The sequence below is a fragment of the Pleurodeles waltl genome, chromosome 3_1 (genome assembly GCF_031143425.1).
Source record: "Pleurodeles waltl isolate 20211129_DDA chromosome 3_1, aPleWal1.hap1.20221129, whole genome shotgun sequence".
Classification (NCBI taxonomy): Eukaryota; Metazoa; Chordata; class Amphibia; order Caudata; family Salamandridae; genus Pleurodeles; species Pleurodeles waltl.
In genome coordinates this window covers 1,872,559,631-1,872,586,652 of record NC_090440.1, presented here as the reverse complement: position 1 = coordinate 1,872,586,652, position 27,022 = coordinate 1,872,559,631, and the positions used below count along the sequence as shown (strand labels likewise).

The 27,022-nt window shown below is 42.7% G+C and overlaps 1 protein-coding gene across 1 annotated transcript in view; it reads right to left on the bottom strand.

The window, feature by feature from the left end:
* Positions 1 to 2,100: 2,100 nt before the first annotated feature.
* PLEKHM3 (pleckstrin homology domain containing M3) overlaps positions 2,101 to 27,022 on the bottom strand; it is a 525,809-nt gene continuing 500,887 nt past the window's right edge. The window contains exon 8 of the mRNA XM_069225959.1: positions 2,101 to 4,877. Within this exon, the coding sequence (XP_069082060.1) occupies positions 4,700 to 4,877 (178 nt within the window). The 3' untranslated portion in view covers positions 2,101 to 4,699. The remainder of the gene's footprint in view (positions 4,878 to 27,022) is intronic.

Sequence of the window (27,022 nt, the reverse complement as noted above, 5' to 3'; positions counted from 1 at the left end):
TGACACTCGGAAGTGCAAGTTTATCATAGTCCCTTCTTCAGTGTCATAACTTTATCAATTGAAGTTGCCCAGTTTGAGCCATTTCCATGTTTAGTCGATGCTCTTGAGGAAACAGAGTTAATAAAAAATCACCTGACCTCACTCAGCGACAGTTTTCACAAGTATTTTCCTGAGGAAAACAATCATATTAATGACTGGGTCTTTCAACCATTTCTGGCAGATGGGGGTATCCATCTCCCAATTCGCATGCAGGAAGAACTAATTGATCTCCAGAGTGATCGCACACTGCAGATGCAATGTAGCAAACTCTCCTTGGGGGGTTTTGGCTGAAAATGCCTGAAGAACATTCAGCTTTGAGGGAAAGTGCTATCAAAACTCTCTTGCCTTTCAGCACATCATATTTATGCAAGATTGAGTTCTCAGCACTTGCGGTATTGAAGACTAAGTATCGCTCAAGAATTGAAGTGGAGCACAACCTTAGGCTGGCAGTTTCAAAAATTCATCCACAAATTGACCGTCTCTGTGGTGATAAATAGGCACACCCGTCACATTAGTTTTGAAAGTATTATGTCAAATTCTGTGTCTTAGTGAAAAATAAAGCCGCATTGTAAATTGTTCTGTGCAAAAAATTTCTTGGAGACTTTTCATTTGAACTGTGTAATAAGCACTGGTGCTCTCAAACCTTCAGTTTATTAGACACTCTGAATTTGTATAAAAATGTTTCCCATATATGATCTGGACTCTGCGGGTGGGGGTTGCCGTCGATGAAGCAGAGTACCAGCTTCCAGAAATTTGCGTCAGGTGGTGGGGGGGCTCGATGCCTAAAAATGTTTAGAAGGGGGGCTCAGCATAAAAAAGTTTGAAGACCTCTGCCCTAGACTGATGCTCCCTATCCTTTTGGTTCTCTGACTGTATCCTGGTAGCTTGTTACTGAATTTTCCCTACTTGATGCTGGTAAGCACTATAGTAGGTCTGGGCTTTTGCAGTAATTAACAGGGGTGGCTCCTCTGCAATTGCGGAGGAGCGTTGCAACCCTGGCTAAAAGCCAGCAGTTGAATAATAAAACAATATTTCATTATAATTTTATTTTACAGCTGCTGGCTCAGCCAGCAGCATGTGTGGGGAGGAGCGGGGCTGGGCCATGGTAGGGGGGAAGTGAAGTCTGTGCATAAGTGCATGTGTGTTTGGCCGGCCGACTAAGGCCGGTCAAACACACATGCGATTTATGTTTCTCCAACTCGGCTGTATCACACAGCCGGGTTGGAGAAACTGTACAGGCTCCAGGATTGCTGGGGAGCCGGTGCTGATGTCCCACGGAATGCTGGGACACCAGAATAAGAGAGGAGCCAGGTGGCGGCATCAGGAACAAGTACATTTTTTTAATTATTTATTTCCCCCGTTCCTGTCATCCCCTCCTTGAAATTTGCAGTGGCCACTGCTGATAATTAATGGTTCTATAGATCGGATTGTAATGTGTTGCTTCCTTTTCCTATAAAAACCCTAAGGTCTAGTGAGTCCTAGTAAATTGCCGAGATGTGCTGAGCCACTGTGCCATCAACACTCACCTGTCAGTCTCTCTCTCTTATCCCCACCCCCCCTTTACCCTCTTTGTCCTGGGAAACTCTTATCTTCCTGCGTGACTTGTCACATGAAGGGTGCGCTGTCTTAGAGAGAGGCAGATTATTGCTGTTCCTAAGAAACCACGACCAGCCTCATTAACCTCCCTGTTAACCTCCAATGCCATGTTCTTATTGCAAAGATCTGTCAAACTGATACGATATTATTCAACTGGGTTTTACACCTTCCAAATTTAGAAATACATATGTAAAGTGTTGCTCAGCAAATCAATGGTGGAGAATAGGGGGTTCAAACTCTAGTAACTGGTTGCACTCAAGATTAACGTATTACATACAAGACCCCAACCTGGTACTCATACATTCAACATGTAAGCTACACTGTGGGCATTTGGTGAATTTATTTTTCCCTTACATATTTGTGGTTTGTGACCTCTGGCCGCTAGGTGCACAGCAAAGAATCATGGTGTTACCATGCATGTTTACTTGCCCTTGTAAAGAAAACAGCATTAAAAGAAGACAGTGATCATTTCTGTATAGGTTTTTATTCAGTCAAACTAAAGTGGTGAATGGCAGATACTTGAGCATCTACACAGGTATCACAACTACTTCCACCAGGTATAGCACTGAAATCTTTTCCTTTTTTATTCTATTTCCTGTTGCTCATTAGTTCATCTCTTCGATCTGAGCTTTAAATACCAAAGTAGAGCTAAGCATTTCAAGGTTACTACGTTGAATCTCTAACAGAGTAAATATTGTACCTCCAAAACTATTGGAAGGGAATGCAGCTGTGTCTCCAACAGATCTAGTTATTTGTCCACAGGAAATCGAGGTCCTTCTTCATATTCAAAGGATCCTTTCTTTTTGATTTAGTACAGTGTAGCACAGCACAGTGCATAACCTTGTTTCACTCAAAAGCAACACATTTCACCAACAGTGTACCTTATGCTTCTAGGGTAAGCTGTTTGCCCGTGTCTAATGCAAGATTGTTTCAATTTGGTCCTCGATTGTCACAGTTCTGCTAGCTTTTCAGGATACACACATGACACATTTACATACAATTCATTTAATGGGGTAGTTTACATCTTCGGTAGCTATCCTGCAAATATGTCTTGTATCTGCTCCTTTTAGACCTGTGCCTTAAAGGTATTGTGAAAGGGAACACGATCAAAATCTATGTTCTGGCCGTCTTCCTCGCCTAATGAAGGTTTAGGACCAAAATGCCCAAAACAAGTTGATGGAAATAATCTCTTGCCACCTCCCACTCAACACTCAACTCAAAGTCTCTCGGATATTTGCGTAAATTTTCCCAACACTGGCTCTACCCTTTCAGAATTGTAGTCTTCTGAAAGAAATGAACAAAAATTATGTGGCTTTTCACAGTGAGTACGTAAATTTGATTTTCTTTCTCAAAATGGACTCCAGATAATCTGCATGTCAAGACTTATTACATAAAATATGATTTTGTCAATCAAAATACAAATTTTTGTAGTTGTAGTGGAGGCCTCAAATGGATACTTCCATTTATTATCGGGACAGTTTTAGATTGTTTTTTGTGTGTTAGCCATCTTGCTATCAATATGTTTTGGTTTCTTAGTGTGCCTATCTGGATTTCTTTTTTTTTATGTTGCCCATCATTTTGTCTCCATTTCTTTCTTACAACCTCGCTATTTAAAAATATGAATACTTTCCATGGAGTTGCACTGCTTTTCTCTAGTGATTAGAAAACTTGGCTTCCCGATGGGACCTCATTTTACCACTGCTGTTAGATCATGTCATATTAAAGACTAGCTTTACTGAGCAATATGAGGAGAGGCAACGCAAATCTAAAGCAAAAGAAAATGTTTTTTTTTTCGGTAAAAAGTTGTCAGAAAGGAAGAAACCCGGCAAATCTAGAAATTATGACTACACAAGAAAATCCCTAGAGGTCACTTTGTGACCCAATCCTTATAAGTGCAGTTAGTGCAGTTTCTGATGTGACCGTAGAAAAGGTGTTTCACTGAGCTATGCAATTGAAGGACAGAAAATCCACTTTCTTTCAATGCAAAAAGAGCTTTTTAGAGCCACGAATTCATGATTCAAGAATTTTGTACAGTGGTATACCTGTTGGGATGTGGGACATGCACGGAGGAGATTTAATCTGTAACTTGGAAAGTTGGAGGTTGATGTCAATTGTTTTCGACTGGCAATGAGAGCAGAAAAGATCTAATTTGCTCCTCTATTAGTCTGAAAAATATTGAACCTGCCTGGGAAAAAAATTCATTTCGTGAGGGAAGGCAAAAATATGGGGACGTGTCTCTCTATTTGTCTATTGAAAACGGCCACACCAGGATACTTCATGCCCACAACTTCCGAGCTCGCTTGTGTTCGCACTCAGGGAAGACATTAGCAAAACACTATTAGGCACTACTACTTCCACTAAATATCCTAGGAAACTAGATCCTCACCCTTTGGTCACTCTCTGACCCCTAATGCCGATCGTCATAATTACAAATGCCAGGCACACGTCTGAGTGAAATAAAAATCAATTTTGTCACCGAGTTTGCACATTTCAAGGAGCTAGGGTGGGGAACAGAGGATGAAGGTGCACAGTTTTGTACAAGTAAAGTGCTGCTCTTAAAACAAATCTATTTCAAAGAGGAGAAAGCCATACTGCTACAATGCTGCATAATGTGTCTAGGCTGCATGCCTTCTAGTCACAGTTTCTGTAAATGATGCCCTGGAGCACACTAAAATAGATAAGTTACATAAATAATTCATAGAGGAATTGCTGACGGTGCAAAAAAAGGCAAATGTCTTTTGTGGCAAAATTTCTGTGGTCAACCAATGCAATATTGACTGGAAACTCTGGCCACAGGGAGTTGAAGCAGTGCAAGTGAACCACATTTTTAATGTGCAGTGGTCGGTGATGCCCACTGCCAAGTATAACTCGACTGGCCATTAAAAGAAGCCACCCAGGCTTCCCTGTCCGTCTGGAAACACAAGACAGGTCAGACTCCAGTGTAACCACTAGTTTCTTTTTCCAACAAAGGTCTCCACTTTGCCTGCTAGCTAAGAAGCAGTCGGTGGAAAGGGGAGTAGCTGGTAGTGTTTAAGAAGCAGGTGATAGGTAGGAGGACCAAAAGTCATGTGTTGTGGTAAGCCAGTTCAAACATGTTGCACGCCTCCTCAAAGCTATCGTCCATGTTCAGTCGCTTCCAGAAGGACTTCTGCTTCTTCTGCAGCTCACGTCGAACACATTTCGGGCAGGGGACGGTCTTTGACTTGCACTCGGCGTGAAAGACAGCACCACAACATTCACATCTACAAATGAAAAAGTTGAGAAAGACAAATAAAATAGGCAATGTTTATCTGTTTACTCAACTAATGTGACAGCGACCTGCAAGGATCAATATATAGGCGAATTTACACAGTGACTTTCACCACTTGGCCATCACATTCGAGAGAGTGCCCCCACACACCACATGACTGCTCACTTCAGCAGAGGCCTGAAATTGGAAAGAAATTCCACAGGACTTACATTTTAAGAGACACTTACTTTTCTTCTTGTCTATATTCCAGAATTTAAATATGTCCACCATTATGCTGATTGAAGGTCACTAGTGAAGAATTAGGGTTTTGGACCCCTAATTTCGAAAATTACCAAAGGCTTTTGGGTTTATCACAGCACATTACATTTTCAGTCTTAAAATGGAAATTGAGCTCTCACCTACCAGAACATAAAACAAGCATTCGTAAAAACAATAGGTCTGGCCTTGGCAGAATGGGGTAATGGATCTTTTTTTAGTGTAACTGCAAGCACATGTCACAAAAATAAAATGAGAAGAAAATATGTTACCACTTAACCATACCATACCCATGCTTGCAAAAAAACAATTTTAAAAGAAAAACACTGACGTGGCTTTTTTACCATTGAAGTTTAAAAAACAAAATAGGAAGCCTTTTATTTGCCCCATGTATTTTTTCAAATTGTTTGTAAAGGAGATGAGAATAAAATACAACTATCCAAGCACTCAAATTGCAGGCAATGACAATTAAGCACTTTAAAAAGCATATGGATACAAATCTGGGCACCTAAAGTGAAGGCAAAATCAGAAGCTGGCATTTAAAATTAATATAAAAATAAAATAACATGAAAACTAGGTTTTGAACTAACCTTGTCATGAGAGAAAAAACATTATTTTTAGGCGGAAATGAAGGGAGCCACTGAGTAAATTGGGCTGACTTAATTACCTTAGCTCTTTGCTGTATTGTAGAGAAGCAAAATGTGAATGACAATTTAACTGACCAATGGATGAAGCCCACTGACCAAAAGCTCCTCAATGTATGAGTTTTATACATGATTTAAACAACAACAAAAAACAAAAACAATAGAGTGGCGCAACAGCTAGAGCTATCTCAAAGGCAAGACCTAATAATAATTTCAGATCCACAGTTACATCACAGTCAAAAGCAATCATCTAATCAGTGTACACCAGATGGAAATTTCAGAATCCTGCAGAATTAGCAGGGGAACAAGACAGTGATCTTCTGTGTCACCCTTGATATTTGCAACAGCTACAATTCCATTTGCATGCTTGGTACACAACATGGGGACAGATTGGGGGATAGACTACCAGGGGATCCAATACATCATATCATATCACTATAGGTGGACGGCCTCTTGATATACCTGAGATGTCAACACGGGTATTTACCATTCTGTGTTGGAATTAGTGAGACATCAATGGGCCTCTGGCCTAAGAGTGAATTGTGGGAAAATCTGCATCTTCCTGATAATCTGAGGTGACTTTGGAGAAGATATGCCATGATTCCATGTTCAAATAAGATGGGAAAATACATTTAGGTATCTAGGGGTACAAGTTTCCAGAACAATACATGAGGAGATGGTTGCCAACTTAGCTAAGGTGATATTTTGAGCATTAAGGCCAACCTAAAGTTCTGTACTGGTCTCACACTATCGATGATGGGTCAGATCCCTCTAACAAAAACGGAGGTGCTTCCTAGACTATTATAGTTTTTGAGAACTTTATTGTAATTTTCACAGCCTGCATGTTCAAGGAACTCAATGGCACACTCACTGATTTTATATGGCATGTAGATATGAAAGCAGTGTATGAGAGAAGGTAAATTAGTTATATACACACACCTGTAATTCCAATAGTGAGTGTCCTACGGATGAGGGACGCTGGAAAGGAACATATCTTAAAAATATGGAAGGAAGTAGGATTAACTAAGATATGAGCCTGAAAGAAAACAATGCAGAGAGAGACATTTTCAACTTACCTCATAACAACAGTCTGCCTGGTGGCAGTTTCTGACATAGGCCAAAAGGATAGATGCTCTGATGCAATTAACAGACAGACAGGAGAATGAGCCTAAAACGGCCTAAAAAAAGGAGGTGGCAGGAGACTGATTACATCACTATACAAAGGGCTCCTAATGGAGTCCAAACTGAACTTGCCTCCCCTCAGGGACATATGGTCCCAGAATACAGGCAGAGTTCTGGAAGACACTGATTGGACTCTAATATTATCTAATGCGCCATAAACACCAGGTTCAAATTGTTATAGTTCAACGTCTTACATAGGACCTATCTCACCCTTAGCAAACTATGTGCAATATAAAATCTCCCATTTGCTTACCTAGATAATGGTCAGATATTGTTGTGCACAGATGAGGGAGTATTGGACTAAAACAAGTCTCCTCAAAGTGGAACAATATCTGTTAGGCTTCATGCCTAGATCTCTATAAACTAAGAACACTACCAAGTTCGTGGATTTGGCATCACTAATAGCTAAGTGTTGGTGGTAATGCAGTGGAAAGCAGTTAAGGCACCCACAAAAGATAAGTGGAGGTCATGGTGAATAAGTGGACAAAATGTGAAGCAGAAGCCTTACAAACAGAAAGGAAGAGATTAATGATAAATGCTGAGAAAGCACTGGCCTGAGGTACTATAGTACTCTATTTTACACAACCTAACATACACAATGACAAAAACAGAAGATAACTGAAAACAAAGCACCAAAACAGATAGAACATTTGTACAGCAGGAGTGAAGACATACAAAATGTGATCCCACAACAGCAGTGTTGTTAGTGATTATGGAGAATTGGTAAAATAGAAGAAAGGATGTACATCAGACATTCTGAGAAACAAGGAGGAAAGAGCATTTCTTGACCAGAAGTACAAGTATTAGACACCACCTCAGGCGAGCAGGCTGTGTGGCAGAGAAAACTAGGGGGAGAAAGGAGGAGGGAAAAGGGAACTGAAGAGCAAAAGAAAAAAATGATAAATCAAACAACCAAACAGTCACTGGGGTGCCATAGTGAGCTGATAGGTACATCCAAATAGTGCAGGAGGTATGGGGGGAGGGTTGGGCCTGGTGTTGTGAGGAAATGTCAGCACGCCTCTGGTTCCAGAATGGGGTATCAGAACAGGACAAATTGTGAGGGACAGGGCACTACTTGTGGGGTCTAATGACTTATTGCTTGTCCAAGGATTCTCCAGCTGAGGCCGAGAGCAGCCAACCATAGTCAGCTATGAGCGGGCATTCCTGCATTATCCAGTCCTCAGGCCTGCGTGTAATCTGGCCTACACTGGCCCCTTTGCACGTCAAGATTCAAGAGGGCTCTTTCACATTCAAACCACTGGGGGAGTTCAAGTCTCCAACCCTGAAGGGGAGGTGAGGGAACTTCCAAAACATGGATAAATCTCAATGGAGCAGGACGAGATCATGGTTAGAAAACAGTGTTATTGGTTTGGAGTTGGATTTAGGGAACAGCCTGAGTAAACAGACAGCTGAGGTCCCATGTAGATTTTAGCCAGTAGAGCGTTAATGAGGAGTATAACTGTGTCCCAATATGAGGCGATGGCTGGACAAGCACATACTCTATGGTAAAAGTTCACCCCAAATAACATTTTTGGCAAGAAGCCTGCGCTCCCAGGAACTTTTTGTCAATGTGCCTAGGTGTTGGATATACTATGTGTAAGTAATAATAATGGATGAGCCTGAAGTAGGTATTACGAGTATTGCAAGAGGTGTTGGTTAGGACAGTAGAACATTTAGCGTCTATAAGCTTATCAGCCATATCGGAAAAGCTTGCATTTGGCTTTGGAACGAAAGGATCTGTAAATGAGGGTGATCATTTGCAATTGGCTAGATGTTGTACTGATGTCCCTCAAATAATTATTTTCAGTGGGATCCAGTCCCTCTTTACTCCGTGTTCTCCGAAGAGCAGCAGCTACTGCACCATAAAAGAGAAAATGTCTCAGAGATAGGGCATATTCGTCTATAAGGTCTTGAAAACTCTTCAGCTGTCCATTCATATAGCAGTCACCTAGGGAAGTCATGCCCCTCTGTTCCCAGTCATGCAGGCCGGTTCAGCTAGCCTTATGCAGCAAGTACAGTAGAGTTGTCAAGAGCAAGTCCTTTGCTTATGGAAGTTTGGTCCCTATACGCTGGAGTGCCCAGTTCCCTGCAGACTTAAGGGCAGGGATCAAGGGGCTCTTGGTTCCTGTTTGCTGTTGTGGAGGCAGCGTGGGCATCAGGGCTAATAGGGTAGCATGGGTGGGAATAAAATCCCTGTCAGTCGTGCCACAGCAATGCCCATACCTCCAATAGGCGCCCATTTTAATTGTGTGGCAAGCTAGTAGAGCTCCATGTATGAGACCACCAAGCCCCCCTCATCTTCCAGAAGTCACAGTTTATCAGGGTAATCTGTCGACGTTCTGCATAACAAATGAACTGAGTAAATAGGCCATTCACTTAATTGGAGAAGGATTTAGGGAAGCAAACTGGAACGGCACAAGGTAATAGAGAAGACAGGGGAGAAGTATCATTTTGGACAAGGCAACCCTACCCATGACAGATTTGGGGGGAGCTAAAAGCCTACAGGTTGGCGCAAGGGTGCAAAGGCCTTCCTAATGTTACCCTCTATTAATTCAGTCTCAGTGTGGTATATATTGACTTTGAGGTACTAAAAAGTAATCGACTCCTAATGAAGAATTTGGTCTGTCTCAGGGCAGCGGCTTGAGAAATCGAGACATACAGTGGGAATGTATTGGATTTAGTCCACTTAACTTGCAGGCCTCAGCAGGCACCAAAAGGTTCTAGGGCTCCAATAGCCCCATCCACATTGGAGCACTCTTCAAGCATATAGAGAAGGAAATCATTGGCATATAATGAGATATAGAGGGTGAGTTGCCAACCTGTAGCCCACAGTAATGAGCCCTGCACAGATTGTAAGCAGCAAGGGCTCTATTGCCAAGCGAATAACAACTGAGGAGGCAGCCCTGTCATGTACCACTCTCTATGGGGCGTTATACTGAAATAGTGGGACCAGCCCCCACACCAGGTTTATGTACAACAGGTGTGTTCCGGCAAGAAACCTGCTGCCAAACCCCATGCTCGTCATTGTGAAGTATAGGCAATCCCAACATAAGGAGCTCAGGCTTTCTCGATGGCCACTGCAATTGCTAGAGCCTTGGTGTGGTTGGTCATCGAAGTTTGTAAAATGTGGATCAGTTGTAGAATGTTCGGTACCGTGCTATGACTTGGGATAAAGCATGATTGACCCTCTTTGATGAAATTATTGACAAGTGGAAGCAGCCTGTTGACTAAGGCTTTACTCAATATTTTATAGTCAACATAAAGGACAGAGGCGTCTGCAAGAAGATACCCTAACAGCACCCTTGTCCATTTTCAGATGAGGTACTAACAGGGTTCTTCATAGTGTTGGAGGGAGCCATCCTGAGGACCTGGCCATGCTAAACAATTCAGTCAAAATGGGGGCAAGGGTTTCAGCACACAGGGAACAGAATTCTAGTCGTAAACCATCTGTACCAGCAGTCTTGCCCCGAGCCAATGCCTTGATGACCCCTAGTAATTCCTGGACCAATATATTCCAACCTAAAGCTGCCACCATCACAAAAGAGAGCCTTTTGCTTGTAGCATCCAAGACACTGTTGGACAGTTTGATTACTTATGTTGGGTTGAGGTTGATTCGCTCCCCCTCTCACACACAGAGGTGAGTGTGATAGCTGAGAAAGATCCCATTTATTTCAATTTGGGAAAGCACTAGCTTGTCAGCAGCATCAAGCAGCCGAGGGATCTAGGTTTCCAGGGTTTGTCAGCCATGCCAACAGTCTCCCCATCTTGTTGTACTTATTGTGGGCCTTAATGATGTATGCAAGTACAGTAGTCAAATTTTGAGCAAAGGTTTTCCCTCTCCTGATGCAGGTGGTCAGAAGGGACCAGGACCTCAGTGTGCAGCAACGCCAGGACAGTCAATAGATTTTCCTGTTGAATAATCTCTGCATGTAGTTGGGCCCTGTCCACTGCAATCTTAGCAATGCAGTATCCTCGGATAACTGACTTGAATGCCTCCCATTCCACCAGAGGAGAGGATGCAGTGCCCTCATTCTATCTGAAGTAATTGTGGATTGTGTCCCTGAAATCCAATCAAAAGACTAGGTCATCCATGGTAGCAACATTCAGTTTTCATGTGGAGATGCGCGATCTCTGTGAACCCCTGGCACAGGAGAACAAAAGTGGGATGTGGACCAGGTGGGTTCTCACATGGTGTGCAGTTTGGAGGACATGGTCGTGAAGTTTGGTATTGCACAGGAAGGTTTCTAAGTGGACAGATAGGTAGTGCATTCCAGAGTAGAATACATTTGCAATGCCTCTCCAGTTATAAGCCCTACATGAATCGGTGAGACCCCATTCTGCCATCCAAGAGCAAAAAGTAGCGGGATGCAGGAAGGGGGTGAAGGGGACGATCTGTCTAGGTCAAAATAGGCCACACTATTGAAGTCCCTGCCCACTAATAAGACAGAAGTGATGTAGGGCACGATGGAGGACATAAAAGTTGGATGGTTTACTTGGACTCAGCAAGGAAGGGAGTTCCAGGAAGTACCCAAAGTAGCACGCCCCTGGAATCTGCAGAATAGGTAGTGAAATAGATCTTACACCATCAATGTTTTAAGTGCTTGACCTTCTAGCTTTTTAAGGTGGGTTTCCTGTCAAAATGCTACCTGGGCCTTGCGCCTTCTGTGAAAGGCTTGGCTTCTGTATTGTTTATTAAGAGAATTAAGGCCTTGTGCAGATTCACAATTGATAATATACACTATAGTTATGTGAACACAAGGCTCTGGAGGTTTCTCCCTTCAGTTACAGAGGAACAGTTTTATGTGTTCTATGATGAACTACTAGTTTTACAGAGTATAACCAAGTAGCAAAATGTAGACCATACGGGCATATAATGAATGCGCTACAGAAAATCCAACATGAGAAAACACAACTAATCAGCTCCACACTCAAAACTAAATTGAGTTAGCTGTCATACTGCAAACAAGAAAGTAGCTAAATGAGTTGATCAGTAACAAAAGCATGACTGAGAAATTAATGAGAAGCAAATTCTCTGGTTAATAGGATGATATGAATTTAAGAAATGTCTTCTTAAGGTGAAAATCAATAAGATATTTTGAAATAATGTTATATATGTATTTTTCATTTATGAATTTTGTGATCACATGAAGTCGCAAGAAAGCCAAAGTTGTCTCAACACAAGACCTAAAAAGTAACGATGTAACCTTCCTCTAAGGGTAAAATATGTGGAACAAGCCGACTAACCTCTGTTCAGTTAGGTACTATGTGCAAAAATAGGACAAACATCATTTTTTTTTTTAAAACGTCTCTTAAATAGGCATCAAATCTCATTTGTATTCCAAGTTCCATTCGTCGCTTTAATGGAAATCGAAATTTCCATGCTTTTTTAAAAATAAATGATTAGTGGTAGTAATTCCTTTTGATCCTGATCCTAAAATCCTTCTCCTATTATCTACCTTTATAGCCTCTCCTGAAAGTAGTCCCAGAAGCAATTCAGAAAATTGGGTATAAGTATTCCCAAGGCTCAAAACGATACATGGCACCTATGTGCAGTCAATTTATGAAAATATATAGAGGGAGAACTGAGAGACAGGTAGAAACATAAAATGAACGCAATATAAGGAATTCACAGCAGTTTCGCTGGAATAATCGCCATCAACAGAACTAAACTACCAACTCGAAAATATTTTCGGCTCATTTTAAATTATGTCAGCAAATTTGACAAAACAAAGCAACCGGGATATATGCCGAAAAGCAAAAAGAATAAAAGGTGCATTCGGGCTTCTCATCGGGAAGGAAATACAATTTCAGATTCTGGAACTTGAAAAACAATTTTACCTGAAAATGAATTGTATAATGTAACAGAAAACAAATTCCATATGCCGGAGTCTGCTGTGTTTGAAGTCCAGAAGTATTTTCTTTTGTTATAGATAATACAAAATATAGTTCACAAAAACAAACATTCCTCGCAAAGAAAAAAAGCTATGTTTTTCACAGGAAGAAAACAGGCATTTCTTCAGGCTGCCATGGTAGCGTGCTGGTGAGGCGGTATTGAAATGGTGCAGGGTAGCAGCCTTAGGGTGGTGATGCAGGCTTGGCCTGACCTACTTTACTGTAGGTTGCTAATTGAATTATACTAGTGGATAGTGCAGTGCAGAAAAGTGGCTTTGTGGTGCTGGGCAGTAGTAAACACTGGGGCAATGGGATAATTACAACTAGTAATATAGCAGCAATGTATCAGAACACTAAAGGTCGTATGGTGGTAATGCATTGGTTTTAGTGCAAAGAAAAATAGGAAAATGGTGAATGGAATAGTTGAATTTATCTCTTCCACTGCTGATTATATAGATCCCAGTCCATCATTGTTTTGGGCGCCATGCTACCTCAAACAGAAACCACCCATATGCAAATCAGCCTTGGTCCCGTCTTTAGAAAAAAACAGTCCAACCCAATGTGCCAGGCCAGGTGCCCTCTAAAGGGAACACAAGCAGCCCTTGACCAGTTTTGCATTAGTTAGGCCTTATCAATGAAGTATAGCTTGAGTGAACTAGGGACCCATTTCTTGGCATGTCCGTTGCACTTAGGGTGTCACACTGAAGAAAACAAAAACATGATGGATGGTAAGCTTGAATTAGTCTCAGCTACGTGCAACTATTAGGTGGCAGAACAACACAGTCAAGTTGTAGAGCATGAGTAGGAGTTGGAAGTCGGTGTTATTGCAGCTGCTGTGGTTGGAAGTGTTCTGAGATGATATTGCAATGGTGTAGTTGTAGTGCCCTGGCAGAGAGGATAATATGGTAAGCTGAGAAGGTGTTAATGGTGTAGTGTGGCATGAAGGGTTGTTGTAGGAGGTGGTAGTGCAGTAGTGATGCTGGTAGTAGACTGTACAGGACAGAAGACTGGAAGGTGGAAGTGCAGTAGTGTGGAGGTGGTGGCGTAGTACTGGCAGTGCATGAACGATGGCAGTCATACAATGGGGATAGTAGTGTGATGCTGTAAAGCCGAACTGATAGTGCCATGGTAGGGATGGTAGTGAGAGTGGCTTTGTGGAGTTTTTTTCATGGTTGTATAGCAATCAGGAAGTGTTGCCAGAGGTAAAAGTTCAGTGCTGGTATGGTACTGCAGTGTGTTGAAGTGATAGCATGGTGATAGCACACTGATATCAGTGCAGTAGTAGGGCATCATATGCCAGCAATGGTAGGTGATAAAGTGACAGAATGTGTGGCATTTCAGTTTTACATCCATAATCCAATGACGGCAACGGTAGTGCAGTCTTTGCAGTGGTAGTAGTGTGGTGTTGGGAAGTGGGAATACTAAGGTGGAGGTGGTAGAGTGGCTCCCATGAGTTGGCAGTGCAACACTGTGGAAGGAAAGCATACTTGGATGGTAGTGTGCTATTCAAGGGAGGTAGCGGTGTGGCCTTCCAGTGGTAGAGAGAGGTTGTGCGGTAGTGTGGCATAGCAGGATAGATGTGTGAGACTGCAGAGGTGTGATGTTGGGTTAACATCCATTGTTGGTGGTACTAATGCAGTGGTATAGTGGTAGTGCTGTGGTTGAGGGTGGTAGCGTTGTGTTTGGCAGTGTTGCCCTGGGGTGGTAGTGCAGTAATGGGGTGTAGTGGTGGCAGACTGTAACATGGCCAGTGCAATGAAATGGATGCCTTTTTAGTGGATGTAGTTACAGTGCAGAAAGCCGTAGTGCCGAGAACCATCGAAAAGCCTGACAGGAGAATCGTAATAAGATGCAAGTAGATTAATTAGGTCTGCAAGAGCTCTAAAGCTTTTTTCTGGTGATCGTACATTTGAATTACCTCAACCAAAGTGACTTGCCAAAGGCTGCAATTACGTTCGAGTGTAACATCCTCTGTTACACTTAGAGACACAAAGCAAGAAAACAGATAATTATTTTCTTGCTGCTTCTTTTTGTTTCCTCATTTCTCTTTTATCTTATTCCTAGCGCCACGATGCTTAGGTGACCTTTGTACTTAGTAAATAATAATCATAATAATAATTAGCATGCGCACTCCCTCAACTGCACACACAATGGGCCAATGCAGTCCCTTCACAGATGTCTCAGTGTGTAATGGAACATTTTGGCAAAGAGCCTCATGGGGGCATAATTTTTAGAATGTGAAAAAACATGCATAACCAACTGTTCTGCAAAAATAAATCAATGCACAATCTATTATTTTAGGGTATAATGGGCACCATAGTGACATGGATAAGAGCGTTAACCCAAAAGAACAGACAAAGGTGGCACCACAGATGACCACACTAAAAAGAGGATGATTGTTTCTAGTGCATATTTGAATGTGAAATCTGTGTTGATAAATGTTATGTTCACCACTAGGGATTCTGAAGCTGGGCCAGCTGGGTAGAAAATACTTATCCATATGACCTGCTGTTCTGATACTTTAGGATGCTAGGTTTGTGTATTAATATTGACAAGATTGTGGTAGTAGTCGGAGATTCTTTTGTAACAGACAATATGGTCTGGGATGTTGTGTTGCCATTAACCACTCAGTCTTGAGCAAAACTCTCACTTACTGTCAATGAAGCGACCTCCCTGGTGCCTGAGTTGTTCCATTTCCTGATAACTATGTGCTACAGATCTTTTAGTTATGTAGTAGATACTGCCTAATGCAAAGTTATGCACTGCCAGCATACTCTATTTGCTCAAGTACTAAAGCCATCAAGTCTGCTGTCCAAATCCAAAAGAAAGGAGTCCCCTTTGAGAGATGTGAATATTGATGTGCCAGGTCTAGTTCTGTGTTCATTATTACACCCGTAATTTGAACGCTGGTCATAGTGGTGTTTTTAGCTCCTCACTGAGACAACCAGATATCAGTGGGTTAGAGGATGACAATAGCTCCATCAAGCAAGTTTCAGGTCTTTTTAGGTATATTAAAGAGGACAGTTCCCACAGTGTATGCATTCCTTCTCATCTGTTCTTTGATGGTGAACAGACAGAGTATCTGCACCTTGAAAGAGGTCATTGTGAATTTAAGTGGAAGTTGTCTGTCAGCTGCCTAACTAAAGAAATTGTACCTAAACAATTTGATCAGTTTCACAACATATGTTGTAACAGTGTAAACCATTGTGTTAGATACCATGTGTATAAAACGTCTTTTAATTAGAGAGGGGGGAAAGGAATGGTAGGAGGGACATGATATGGCTTACACCGATTTGTATGCAAACTGTTCCATTTTAGTCACACATTTTCGCAGCGTTTGTCTCAATTTGTGCATGGAGGATGTGAGCAGGTGTTTCAGCTCCTGCTGCCTGTTGAGACAGAAAATCCCCTGCATGGCGGCTCCAGAGAGCTGTGGTCCCCAGCCCTGCTCTGTTTCCTGGGTGAGCGTGACAATAATCCAAACCCACACAGGGATCTCTCTGTTACCTGACATTAGACCCCAGCCGTGTGCTGTGATGTGGAACCAAACATGCACCCCCTTTTAGGTCAACTGTCTTGCTGTGAATGAGGTATTGGGGACATGCTGATAGCTGACCTGGAAAGCAACTCTGCCCATTGCTTTACATTTTTTTATGTTGTCACTCTTATTTTCTTGCTTTCTGGTTCGATGGTTTTATCTATTTTAGCTCATCTATATGGTCTTTGTGCTTCTCGTGGAGCATAGCCTATTTAATATCTCTCTTATTGGCTCCTTTTATCCTTCTACAAGTGTCTGCTTTTTGGAAACTCTTTTTTCTTTTTCTAAAAGCTTTCTATGAGAGTGCATGCGTTTCTCTGCCACGAGAGGCCATAAGCTTTTCCCATTCAGTGCGTTTTCCTGCTTCTATCAACACATTTACTTTCATAATATTATAAAAATTACATTATTGCACAACTTTGTCCTTCGAGCTGCTCTTATGTACACTTTCACATTTATACAGCTTCACCCTTTGAGCTGCTCTCCCATTAACTTTAACCCATGTTGCTCTCTCTTGTTCTTTCGTTTCTACCCCCCTCCATGTTGCTTCCCCACCTATGCCCTCTGTGCTATTTCGTACTATTACACCCTTGTGTTGCTTCCACCTGCCCTCCGTGTTACTTCTCACACCCTCCTGTTGCTTCCCTGTGGTCCGTGATTTCATCCTATGTGTTGTTTCCCACACCTGCGTTCTTTCCACCACCCACGTTCTTTCTCCCCACTTCTTTTTTTTTGCTTTACAAATCTAGCTTGCATCAGTAAAGAAAAAGAATTAAAAAAACGCTGGCATCATTTTGTAGCCATGCACGGCTTTGTTCCGTGAGCCTCAAAAATGACACAGCAGGCCTCATATGCTTTTTTACTTCTTTATTAGCTATCCTGCAGAGCCTCAAGAATGCTGTGCAGCATGGCTAAATCTATTGGTAAAGCCAATAGAGCTCCAAAGCGAGATCTATTGGCTTTACCAATGCTTGTTTAGTGTGTGGCTACTGTTGTCTCTCTACTTGGGCTTTGAGAGACTTGAAATGGTTGCAGGATGATTGATGGTGAATAAACAGGTCTTTTTATCAGTACCCTTCCATGGAAAAGGCCTACCGGCCTCTCTTTTGTAAGGTCCCTGAATCTCACTATTTTAGTCAGGCGTCTTTCCCCAGTGATAAATCTTACACTTACTTCTCATAACTCAAAGCTACCTGGTTGGTAGGATGTAATACAAACCAACCAGCCTCTCTTTTGTAAGGTCCCTGAATCTTACTATTTTAGGATGTTAGCTCCACATTGTGTGTACGCTGTACGTGCCTATGAACGGAGAACTGTGAGCCCTATGAGTGTGGTTGGCAGGGTGCAGACTGAAGTTCAATATTTGTGGCTCTCAAAATGGTGGCTGACTTTGTGGTAAGGCTACCCATGTCTCAGTTGACTTGACATGAGAGAGCCAGCACATTGCCCTCTAGTACACCTGCTCCTGTTGGTGGCAGTGTCTGGCCATCAACAATTGGAAGCAACCAGTGCGATTCCCTGTACCTCTCCCTCTTTCTGTCTCATTCTATATACATGAAGTATCTGCCAACCCCACCACCCTGCCCCTGTTTGGGATCGATATACGCACTCCTTGGACCAGTGGAATCCAGCGTAGGAGCAGCCACAATTGCTCATGACCCCTACATGTGCTGATCATGCAATGTCCATGCTCTCTAGGGTTTGAGAAGCCATCCAGATTTCAAAGTTTGCAGGAGAGCTGACTGGTCAACCTGGTTATAAGTACTGGATGTGTAACCAATACCTTGTTCCAGGAATTCTCTACATCCAAGGAGGAGATGTATGCAAATGTAGCAGAGAAGACTGTGCTTTAACGTTAGCATAATGCTGGTACCTATCTTCCTTCCAATAATGGGATAAACCTTGACCCAAAACCCAGGCAGGCACAGTGCTTTAACACCATATGTGAAAAGAGACTGCTGACTGAGAAGCAAAATGCTGGACTATGTGTTTCAGAAACAGTGCTCCTGCCAGTAAGACCCTGAGCCCAGTTAAACTGAATAGAATCTGTGTGAGTCACTATGAGACTGCACCACCTCTAGGACGTGAGATCACACTCTCGTCAGCTGCATGGGTTAGTCATCATTCTGAAGTGCTGATGTGGATTGTAATTGAGGCACAGGGGAAGATTTGGAGCCTTTTCAGCTGTGCATGAAGCATGCTTCACCCCTGGCCCTACCTGTTATAGTGACTTCCAGTTACCTTCAGAGATCTTGAGGAATACCTACAGGAGGTTTCCTTGAGCTTGGAACTTCATTGTGCAGGACATTGTCTGCAACTATGTCTTTGCTTCAGAACGTCATTGTCACTGTCAGGGAAGCGTGGGAACCCCCATGCATGGAGCTTTGTAAAAGCAACCACTGGGAATTATATATAGACCTGGACATTTTGTGTGCCATCTACACAGGTATTCTGGCAAAGGGGAAAACTAAGTCCAAAATGTGCCATTTGCTCTTGCTTATGGGCACTGACACCGCTACTTTATCCACTTCAATATTTGCTAGAGTATGCCAAGACTGGGTGGCCATTTTGCTGTCTTTAGGTGATGGTTCTGCTGCTGTTTTTGGTCCGGGACGGGCTGGCAGTGCACAGACTTTCCTTCAAAACCTCATTAATGTTGTACAATCACTATCTGAAACTAAATGTAAGCAGTGCAAACAAAAGACTGTCTTCCTCCGCCTCTGAAAAGTAGCGAGTTTAACATAGACCACTTTGAAGTGCACCCTGACTGACATTTGAGCCTCTGTTTGTAGTCATGAAATTCATTGGTAGACTCTCAAGCCGCTAAATCATGAACAAGCTCACAAACTTGTTCTGACTGAAAGTCAGTAGACCATGTTAACCGGGATTATAGCGTTTAGCCTATACACACTCATAGCATTTGGGTTCATATCTCTGGGAAGGGAGCAAGGGCCTTCTGGATGTCTTTGCTTATCATTGGGAGTAGTATACGTTTCTTATGTAAACTGAGGTTATTTTAATAAAATAAATAATTGATTGTACAACACGCTATTAGGCAGATGTGCTAGATTGCATTTTCAGTGCCTGACCTGCCGCAACTCTTTGCGTAAGTCCTCAACTACGCTAGATTGCTCCCTACTAGGCAAATGCTAACAGGAGTACTTGGTTTATGCAATTTGATGTGCAATAAAACTGTGGCCCCATGATACCAGTAGTAAAACATTCTATATAATACAAATGGAGTCCAGTAATCTGTGACTGTCCTAGGACCACAAGGTTCTTGAAAATGTAAATACTTTCCTAACAGAAACACAAGCAAGCCCAGAGCATGTCAGCCTCATCGGGGTTCACTGAAGAAGTGGAGATTGAGTCTCTATTGCAAAGTATGAGGCCGATGTCTCGGCATACAAGGGCCACATAGGGCACCTCACTTAAAATAGCAAAAGAGTGATGGATGTATATCGTTGACCCAGACAGATCCACTGGTAATTAGTCACAATGTATTACATTATATCGAGACTGTGCCATTACATTGGCCAACCGTATGAAAATTGCTCTTGCCATGTCCCAGACAAGAACAACCTAGCCCCAAATACTAGTGTTAGGTATGTACATCATTGTCCTTGCACGTGGGTATGCAATGACTGCAGAAGACAGTTGCTCGGGGTTTTCAATTGTGTTTATTTTGGACCTGAAGTAGTCAGAGCTGACCTAGTTACTGTTACCATAAACTTACTTACTATGCATATTATTGTGTTTGCAGAACGTTCACTGATGCTTGCTGAGTCACTGACTAGTAAACTGCTCATCCTTCGATGAAGATTAATCTGGCGCACTCAGCTACATACCAGGGACAACAACCCACTACAAAGACTGCTAGCACACCACAATGCCCTAAATCTTAGAGACACTTACCAGCTACACTGCACCTTAGGGACAAAACCACCACACTGTACAGCATACAAGGGGCTCCCACCGATCCTACTGCGCTGTAGGGTAAAGCTAATCTACCATAATGCACTGCCTCTTGGCTATAAACAACAATTGTAACGCACAGTATCTATCCTAAGGAGGCAAGCACATCATTACACGATACTGTTTCCTTGAAAGAACAACCCACAAGAATGCTGTGCTTCACATGTACACAGCACGCTACAATGTGCTGCACCACAATCACATTAAACCACTACCCTGTATCCAAAGAACATGCTCCTCTGAAACCTCAGGACACCAGCTCACTACAATGCATTCTTTCTGAATAACACTAACTCTCTAAATAGCACTACAACTCTGAGACACAATATGCCAGATGTCACCTCAATGATATTAACCCAACACAACGCACTGCACAGTGAGAACACCTACTCAACACACATAATGTATCAAAGAAGCAATGCCCACCTCAATGAAAAAGTCACAGGGACAATGCACTGCATTCTAGGGACACTAAACCAAACACAGCATCCCAGAGATGGTAAAAAAGCACACTACATCCTGCAGATATTAAGCCATCACACCGCACTGGTACCTAGGGATACTAACTAATTGTTGTTCATTACAATAATTCAGGAAATAAGTCCCTCCCAGGTGTAGGCCCTTCTGCGCAGCTGAGCACTGCGAAGAATGTTTGGTCTTTTCACTGCAGGGCAGAATGAAAAAAGTGCACTTAAGGGAACATAAGCTTTGGTTGTTGAAAGGGGATTTGTTCAATTGAACCTTCTAAGGGGAGGTCTCCTTGGCTTCCAAATGGCATCAGGAATGGCACCTATGCCCAACCAGTATTGGAATCTGTAAAGTGAGGAAGGGAGATAAAGCATATACAGAAGTTGCGCTGTCAACAGAAATCCATAAACCAGCGGGATTTTGTTTCTGCCTTGGGCAAACAATGACAGAAACAACGATAATTAGGACTAAAAGAGAGCCACTCTGGCAGGCTGATGAGTAGCTGCGTAACCGCATGTCTAGAAAACGTTAAATCACTTTGAGCTGACACTAATGTTGCAATTACCGCGTTAGTACGCCTGTTAATCAGTGATCTACGTGTTTCTGAAGGTAGCAGCAAGGAAATGATTGATCGCAGGACCAGTTTTGTGTTCCTTCCCCGACACTCCCTTGTGTCTGCTGATAACTCCGTGCGGGCCCTGCAGAATGCCAACACGGTTAAGAGTTTGTGACGCTGCCACCCATAAACTGGCAGCCTCAGCCAACCGTAGCAGCGGGTGCGAGCCAAAGGTCGCTGCGCGGGAAAGAAAGCAGCAGATAAAGGAGAACAACCGAAAAACAATAACAACAATAAATCACTGCCCTGGGCACTGATTAACTCAGGTGCGGCCAGAAATGCTTAGTCCATAACTTGGAAACTCACACCAACCTAGAGAAGATGTTTTTCGAGGAAGTGAAGGGTCGGCAGCTGTTTATTAGGTTACCACTCGCGAGATTGTACGGGATTTTGAATAATAGCATCAGTCTCGCCACTTTTCAGCACCTGTGACTTGCTGGTAAATATACAATAGTCGTTGAGGTATAATTGTTGGTGGTGTTTGTCGGACAGTCATGCAAACTCCAGGAAAATTTCCATAGCCTAATATGGTCATTTAACACAGCTGGAGACTTGCCCAGTCCAGCATTACTAGACTCTTTTACCCAGTCAAAATGAAATACCTGTGGTGTAGTCCAACCTCAGTGAAATCATTTTTCTCCACAAAAGAAGAGGGGGTTCCACAAGAGTCGAAGATGCCATCCTGATTTGCAGCAGAATAATGTGGGTTACTCCAGCTTGAGGAGCACAAATGAGGGAGCAACTAGTAGGTCTGCTTATGGGAGTGGAGACACCCCATGGTATGTACAACTGAGATGATGCCATATGATCAGAGACTTTCTCTACAACTCTGTTGTATTGTTCTAAAGGAGTCACGCAACAAGGTACGCTTGGGACTATTTAGTCATGAGTTCTGAAGCTTTTTGAGAACACCTGCACCCACTCCAGAAACATGTTGTCATGTCTTATCGGGCACTATATATTAGGATCTTAGTATAGTGACTCATTCGGGAAGACTGGATGTTTCACCTTGCTCTATGGTCAGTGTTTAATTTATGTCAGTGATTGCAGGTAAAGGGCAAGAAGGGCAATAGCACTTGTTTCTAGGACCAGTAGTTAGTTTGCTAATCAGACCATTACCTAGAGAAAGGCAGGTGAACTCCTAATTAAACGCTGGGCCCCTGCCTTTATTACTTTTTTAACCAATAGTTGCTGAATAACCAAAATGACCCTATCAATTGCAAATTTCAACAGACTTATTATTTTTTTAAGACTACTAGTTATTAAAAAATTGGGCCAAATGCAGACTCATGCCAGTAGGAGTAATTAGTAAGTAGAGAAGAAGATATAGTTTCCTGCCACCGTAAGGAGTGACCCTTTGGATGCAATGAAATTGCTATATGTTTTCAGAGACGAATCAAGGCCATCATGAAGGGCTGTGTACAGATACTGACAGTCCATAATCATTACTCTAAGAGGTGTACAGTGTTCTCTGTAAGAAGTCACCCTTCCTGTCTATAGAACAAGTAAGCTGCTCTTTCTTGTGTGGGGTTGGGTTGCATAAGGTCAGTTACAGTCTGTAATACCACACATAGTCTAAAACAGTAAGTACAGAAATGTGGCAGAGTTATTGACAGTGGTCTGGAAACATGGGAACAAGCATTTCCAATCTAAGTGTAATTGGAGTTATGTCCTGGTCCCTCAGTGAGGCACATACTTATTTGAACATCCACGATCATACCAAAGTCATGCCTTCCTTCCTAATAGTGTAAGGAGGATTCAAATTGAATCATATTTTCTTGGGAAAGGAGAGGTTTAGTAGTGAGTTGGGAATGAAAAAGGGTGTGGCACTGCCCACTTTGGAACTGGGGAACCAGGTACAGTCTAGGCTTGACATACTGTGATTCTGGGCAAATCACAATCTCCCTTTGCCTAAAAACAAAAATGAATGTGTGCTTGTGTAAAGTAACTGGTGCTCATGAAAAGCACTCCAGTACCTGCGGGTTGAGTTTGCGCTATATAAAACTGTAAAAAAACGAATTTATTCCTTCTATGACTTTGAGATGAAATAGTTGGACAAAGAGTGTACATTTGAGACATGACTTCTGCCTCCACGGTGGGAGATTGTACCTCTCAGGTAATTGGCAGTGACCTAACTTGTCGTTTGTTCTGGCTATACTTTTTTGTTACTAGGGTACTAATGTGGTCTCCTTCAAAATTTAAATATATTTTAAAAAATGACTGGTACACAAAAGAGTCAGCAATCTTCAGGCGGAGCCCTCCTAGAGATATTTCAGAAGTTATTCTGCTTGCGTACATCACATACTGGTCTTGAACAGATAGTAGAGCATATCTGATACTTGTTCTCAGCAGTAAAACAGTCATAATCATTCAGCCATCTCTGAACATAATAATTTAATTTCAATAAAATGTGTTGCCTCCCACTTCTGTTCTCAATAGCAAATGTGTATTAAAGTGATTGTCGGGTAACAGGAAGTATGATCGTCCCTGTTGCATCCTACACTTTTGCCAAATGCTGCATGCTCTTATTATAGTTGGGGCACTACCCCAATTTGATGATGATTTTTTTCAGTGCTTATCAAAAGTTGCCATGGCTGTTCTTTCGAGATAAAAGTCTCGGTCTTAGTCTCTATGCAAATCTCCGAAGGGACAGTAGACGCAGAGAGGGCTGATTGCTGATTGCTGATTTTAATAGGTACCAAAACAGCTGTCTGTATTGGAAGACCAATAGTATGTTAAAATCTTTTCATCTGCGTTTGTTGAATATTAGTTTTTCAGAATTCCCAACAAATACAGTCCTTGATTCATTTGAGATAACAAAATAACTGTCACCCTTGCTAAAAAATCCTAGGGGTCCAAATGAAAGCTTGATGGACCACGTACTCTGTCGTTTGGAGACAGGCAGACCTTAAGTTTTGCACTGATAAAACATAATTTGTACCTTTTGATGGAAAAGTTCCTCCAATGGCCCGACATAGTAGGAGGCACTGGAGGAAGGACATTACACTCCCCACCTTATGAGGTAATGTCTTTTTATCCTCTTCAGGGGTCAGAAAAAAATAATGAGTACCACCTTACTTCCCCCCAACACACACACACACACACACTGAAAAATCTCCTTGAGTGTGAGGGTCATTAGTTGTTTGCTTTTCTGAAAGTTTGTTTAGGAAAAACAAGAAACTTTTGAAAATTTTGGTGAATAGCCATCAAAACCAATAACAGACAACCACCAAACTTTGGGCCTCATTATGAGTTTGGCGGACGGAAAACTCCGTTCGCCAAACTCTTGACAGGGTGGCTGCCACCTACATGCTGACCTCCCTTCCGGACCTATTGTGGGTTTCCTGCTAGGTCGGCGGGCTGGCCTAGCAGGAAACAGGCTACATATTGTCTCTGGCTTGCAATCGAGCCAGCGGCAATGCTGTCACCTGCAGGGTGCATGGGCAGTGCAGGCCCCCCCACCGCCTCCCTGAACCTGTTCTCGGCCAGCCTTTTCATGGTGGTGTTACTGCCATGAAACCGCTGGTGGAGAATGAGGTCGTAATCCCCAGGGTAGCGCTGCACTAGCGGACTTGGACCTCCGCCACTTCCAGACTGCCAGGATCCAAGATCCTGGTAGAGCTGGCTGTTCCCTTGCGGTCCGACCACCAGGGTTGAATGTAGCGGTCGGAGAGTTGCATTGGCAGCAGTCCGGACTGCCACTGTGAGTGAGGTCATCTATAGACTGCCACACTCATAATGAGGCTCGTAGTGTTCATCAAAATAAACTGCTGTAATAGTCAGAGATGACCGCTGGGAAACTTGGCATAGTTTGCCAAGTTTCCCATTGGTCATCAATAGGTAACTTTGATGGAAAGTTGTTTGGTAGGATGGCGGAGGTAATGTCCTCCCACACCCTGACAGACCTAGTCAAACCCTAATTCAGGCCCTAAGGTACAAACAGTGTCAATAAAAAAGTTGCAACTGTGTTATGGCTTCTTTCTGGACTCAGGGCATTTGCTACTGATAGAGGAACATGTTAAGAACAGATCTCTGAACCAACAACACACAGCGCCCTGTATGGAATGGAACTGTCATTTGAGTCATGTAGTACCTTACTCATGTGCTTTGGCAGGGACCCTAGACTACTTGTCTGTCTCTTTAAGTGAGATCTCCATTATGACCTGTATGGTCTTTGAATAGATTGATACAGAACGAGATGTCAATAATGCAGCTATAATACGACAACCTCCTGGCTCCATCGAGGAAGTGGAAAAAAACGACCACCTATGGAGCAGATATACAAGGGCCCTCATTATCAGTGGCATGGAAAATGGCCAAGATCTGAGCCATTCTAAAATGAATTAAAAGGGAATACATCATTCTGGTCCGATTCCCTGGTTATTCCCCACTTCTTTCTGGATTTGTGGCCTCTTTCAGCAGCCGAAATCTCTGTGAAAATCAATGAAAACACTGCGGATCTCATAATTCCGATGCAGCCTACTGTTAACCGCCCCAAAGGAATTATGAGGCCACTTGTAATGAGGGTTAAATTGTCTCCTTGAGACTTTGGAAAAGCTTTTATAAACCAGGTGTAGTTCACTGGGGTTTCCTCTACCTGCTGATAATCAGTTTATGCTATAGATACATTTGAAGGCTCAAATACTGTATCCTATACAGGTCAATGCTTGGATTGGCTGTGGACCCAAAGCCCACAGGATCCACTGTGTATCCAGAATGGCGCTACCTTGTGGAGCTAAGCACATTTCCTAACGAGAGTATGGGGTAACTGTTACAGGAGTCCCCTTGAAGGCACAGCACCATCAGCTCCCAGTTTAGTGGACTTAAACCCTAAATCACAATCAAGAAAGCGTGAAATAAAAAATGCTCCGAGTTTTTTAACAATAGTATATGCTTTGCAGATCAAAAGGCTTCATGGAATAAAAAAAAGCCTGGTGCAGTCTGGCCTGTGTCAGAAGCAGCAGTTAGTGACACACTGAGTGAAGTATTACACAACAGAAATACATGATCTGGCGGCTGCGTAATTAACAAATCCTCAGATTACCAGAGACAGAATAATTATGAGGCAGGGAAACATGACAACCGTCGCAGGTGATTAATCACCCCTCTTGCGATGCTGGCAAGGCTAGCAAGTGCGTCCACGGTGTTCTAATATGTTTTACGATCGTGCACGTTTTTGTGGATTTTCCAAGTTTCCTGCTAAACCCTGAAAGGTGGCAGAAGTATAATACATTAACCACCCATTAATTTGGCAATTCTGGTAGGATAATATCCCTTTCAGATGAACACAGAGATAGGCCATGTGAGTGCAAACAACGTCTGACAAGTTCGCCCTCTTCCCCACCTTTTCCACTTAGGCCTATGCGTTCGCCACCTGTTTGCAAAGTGGTCATACAAAAGGTGTCATACTTTAGAGCCAGCGCCAAATAAAGAGGTCATTTCAGCTCGGCCGAAATGGAACCTAACATTTTCATGGCCGGAAGACTTCGCCAGACCACAGCACTGCACTTCAGGTGGACAGAAATGTTTAACTGGGGAATCCCTCGCAGAATACAAGCCCAGTTGCA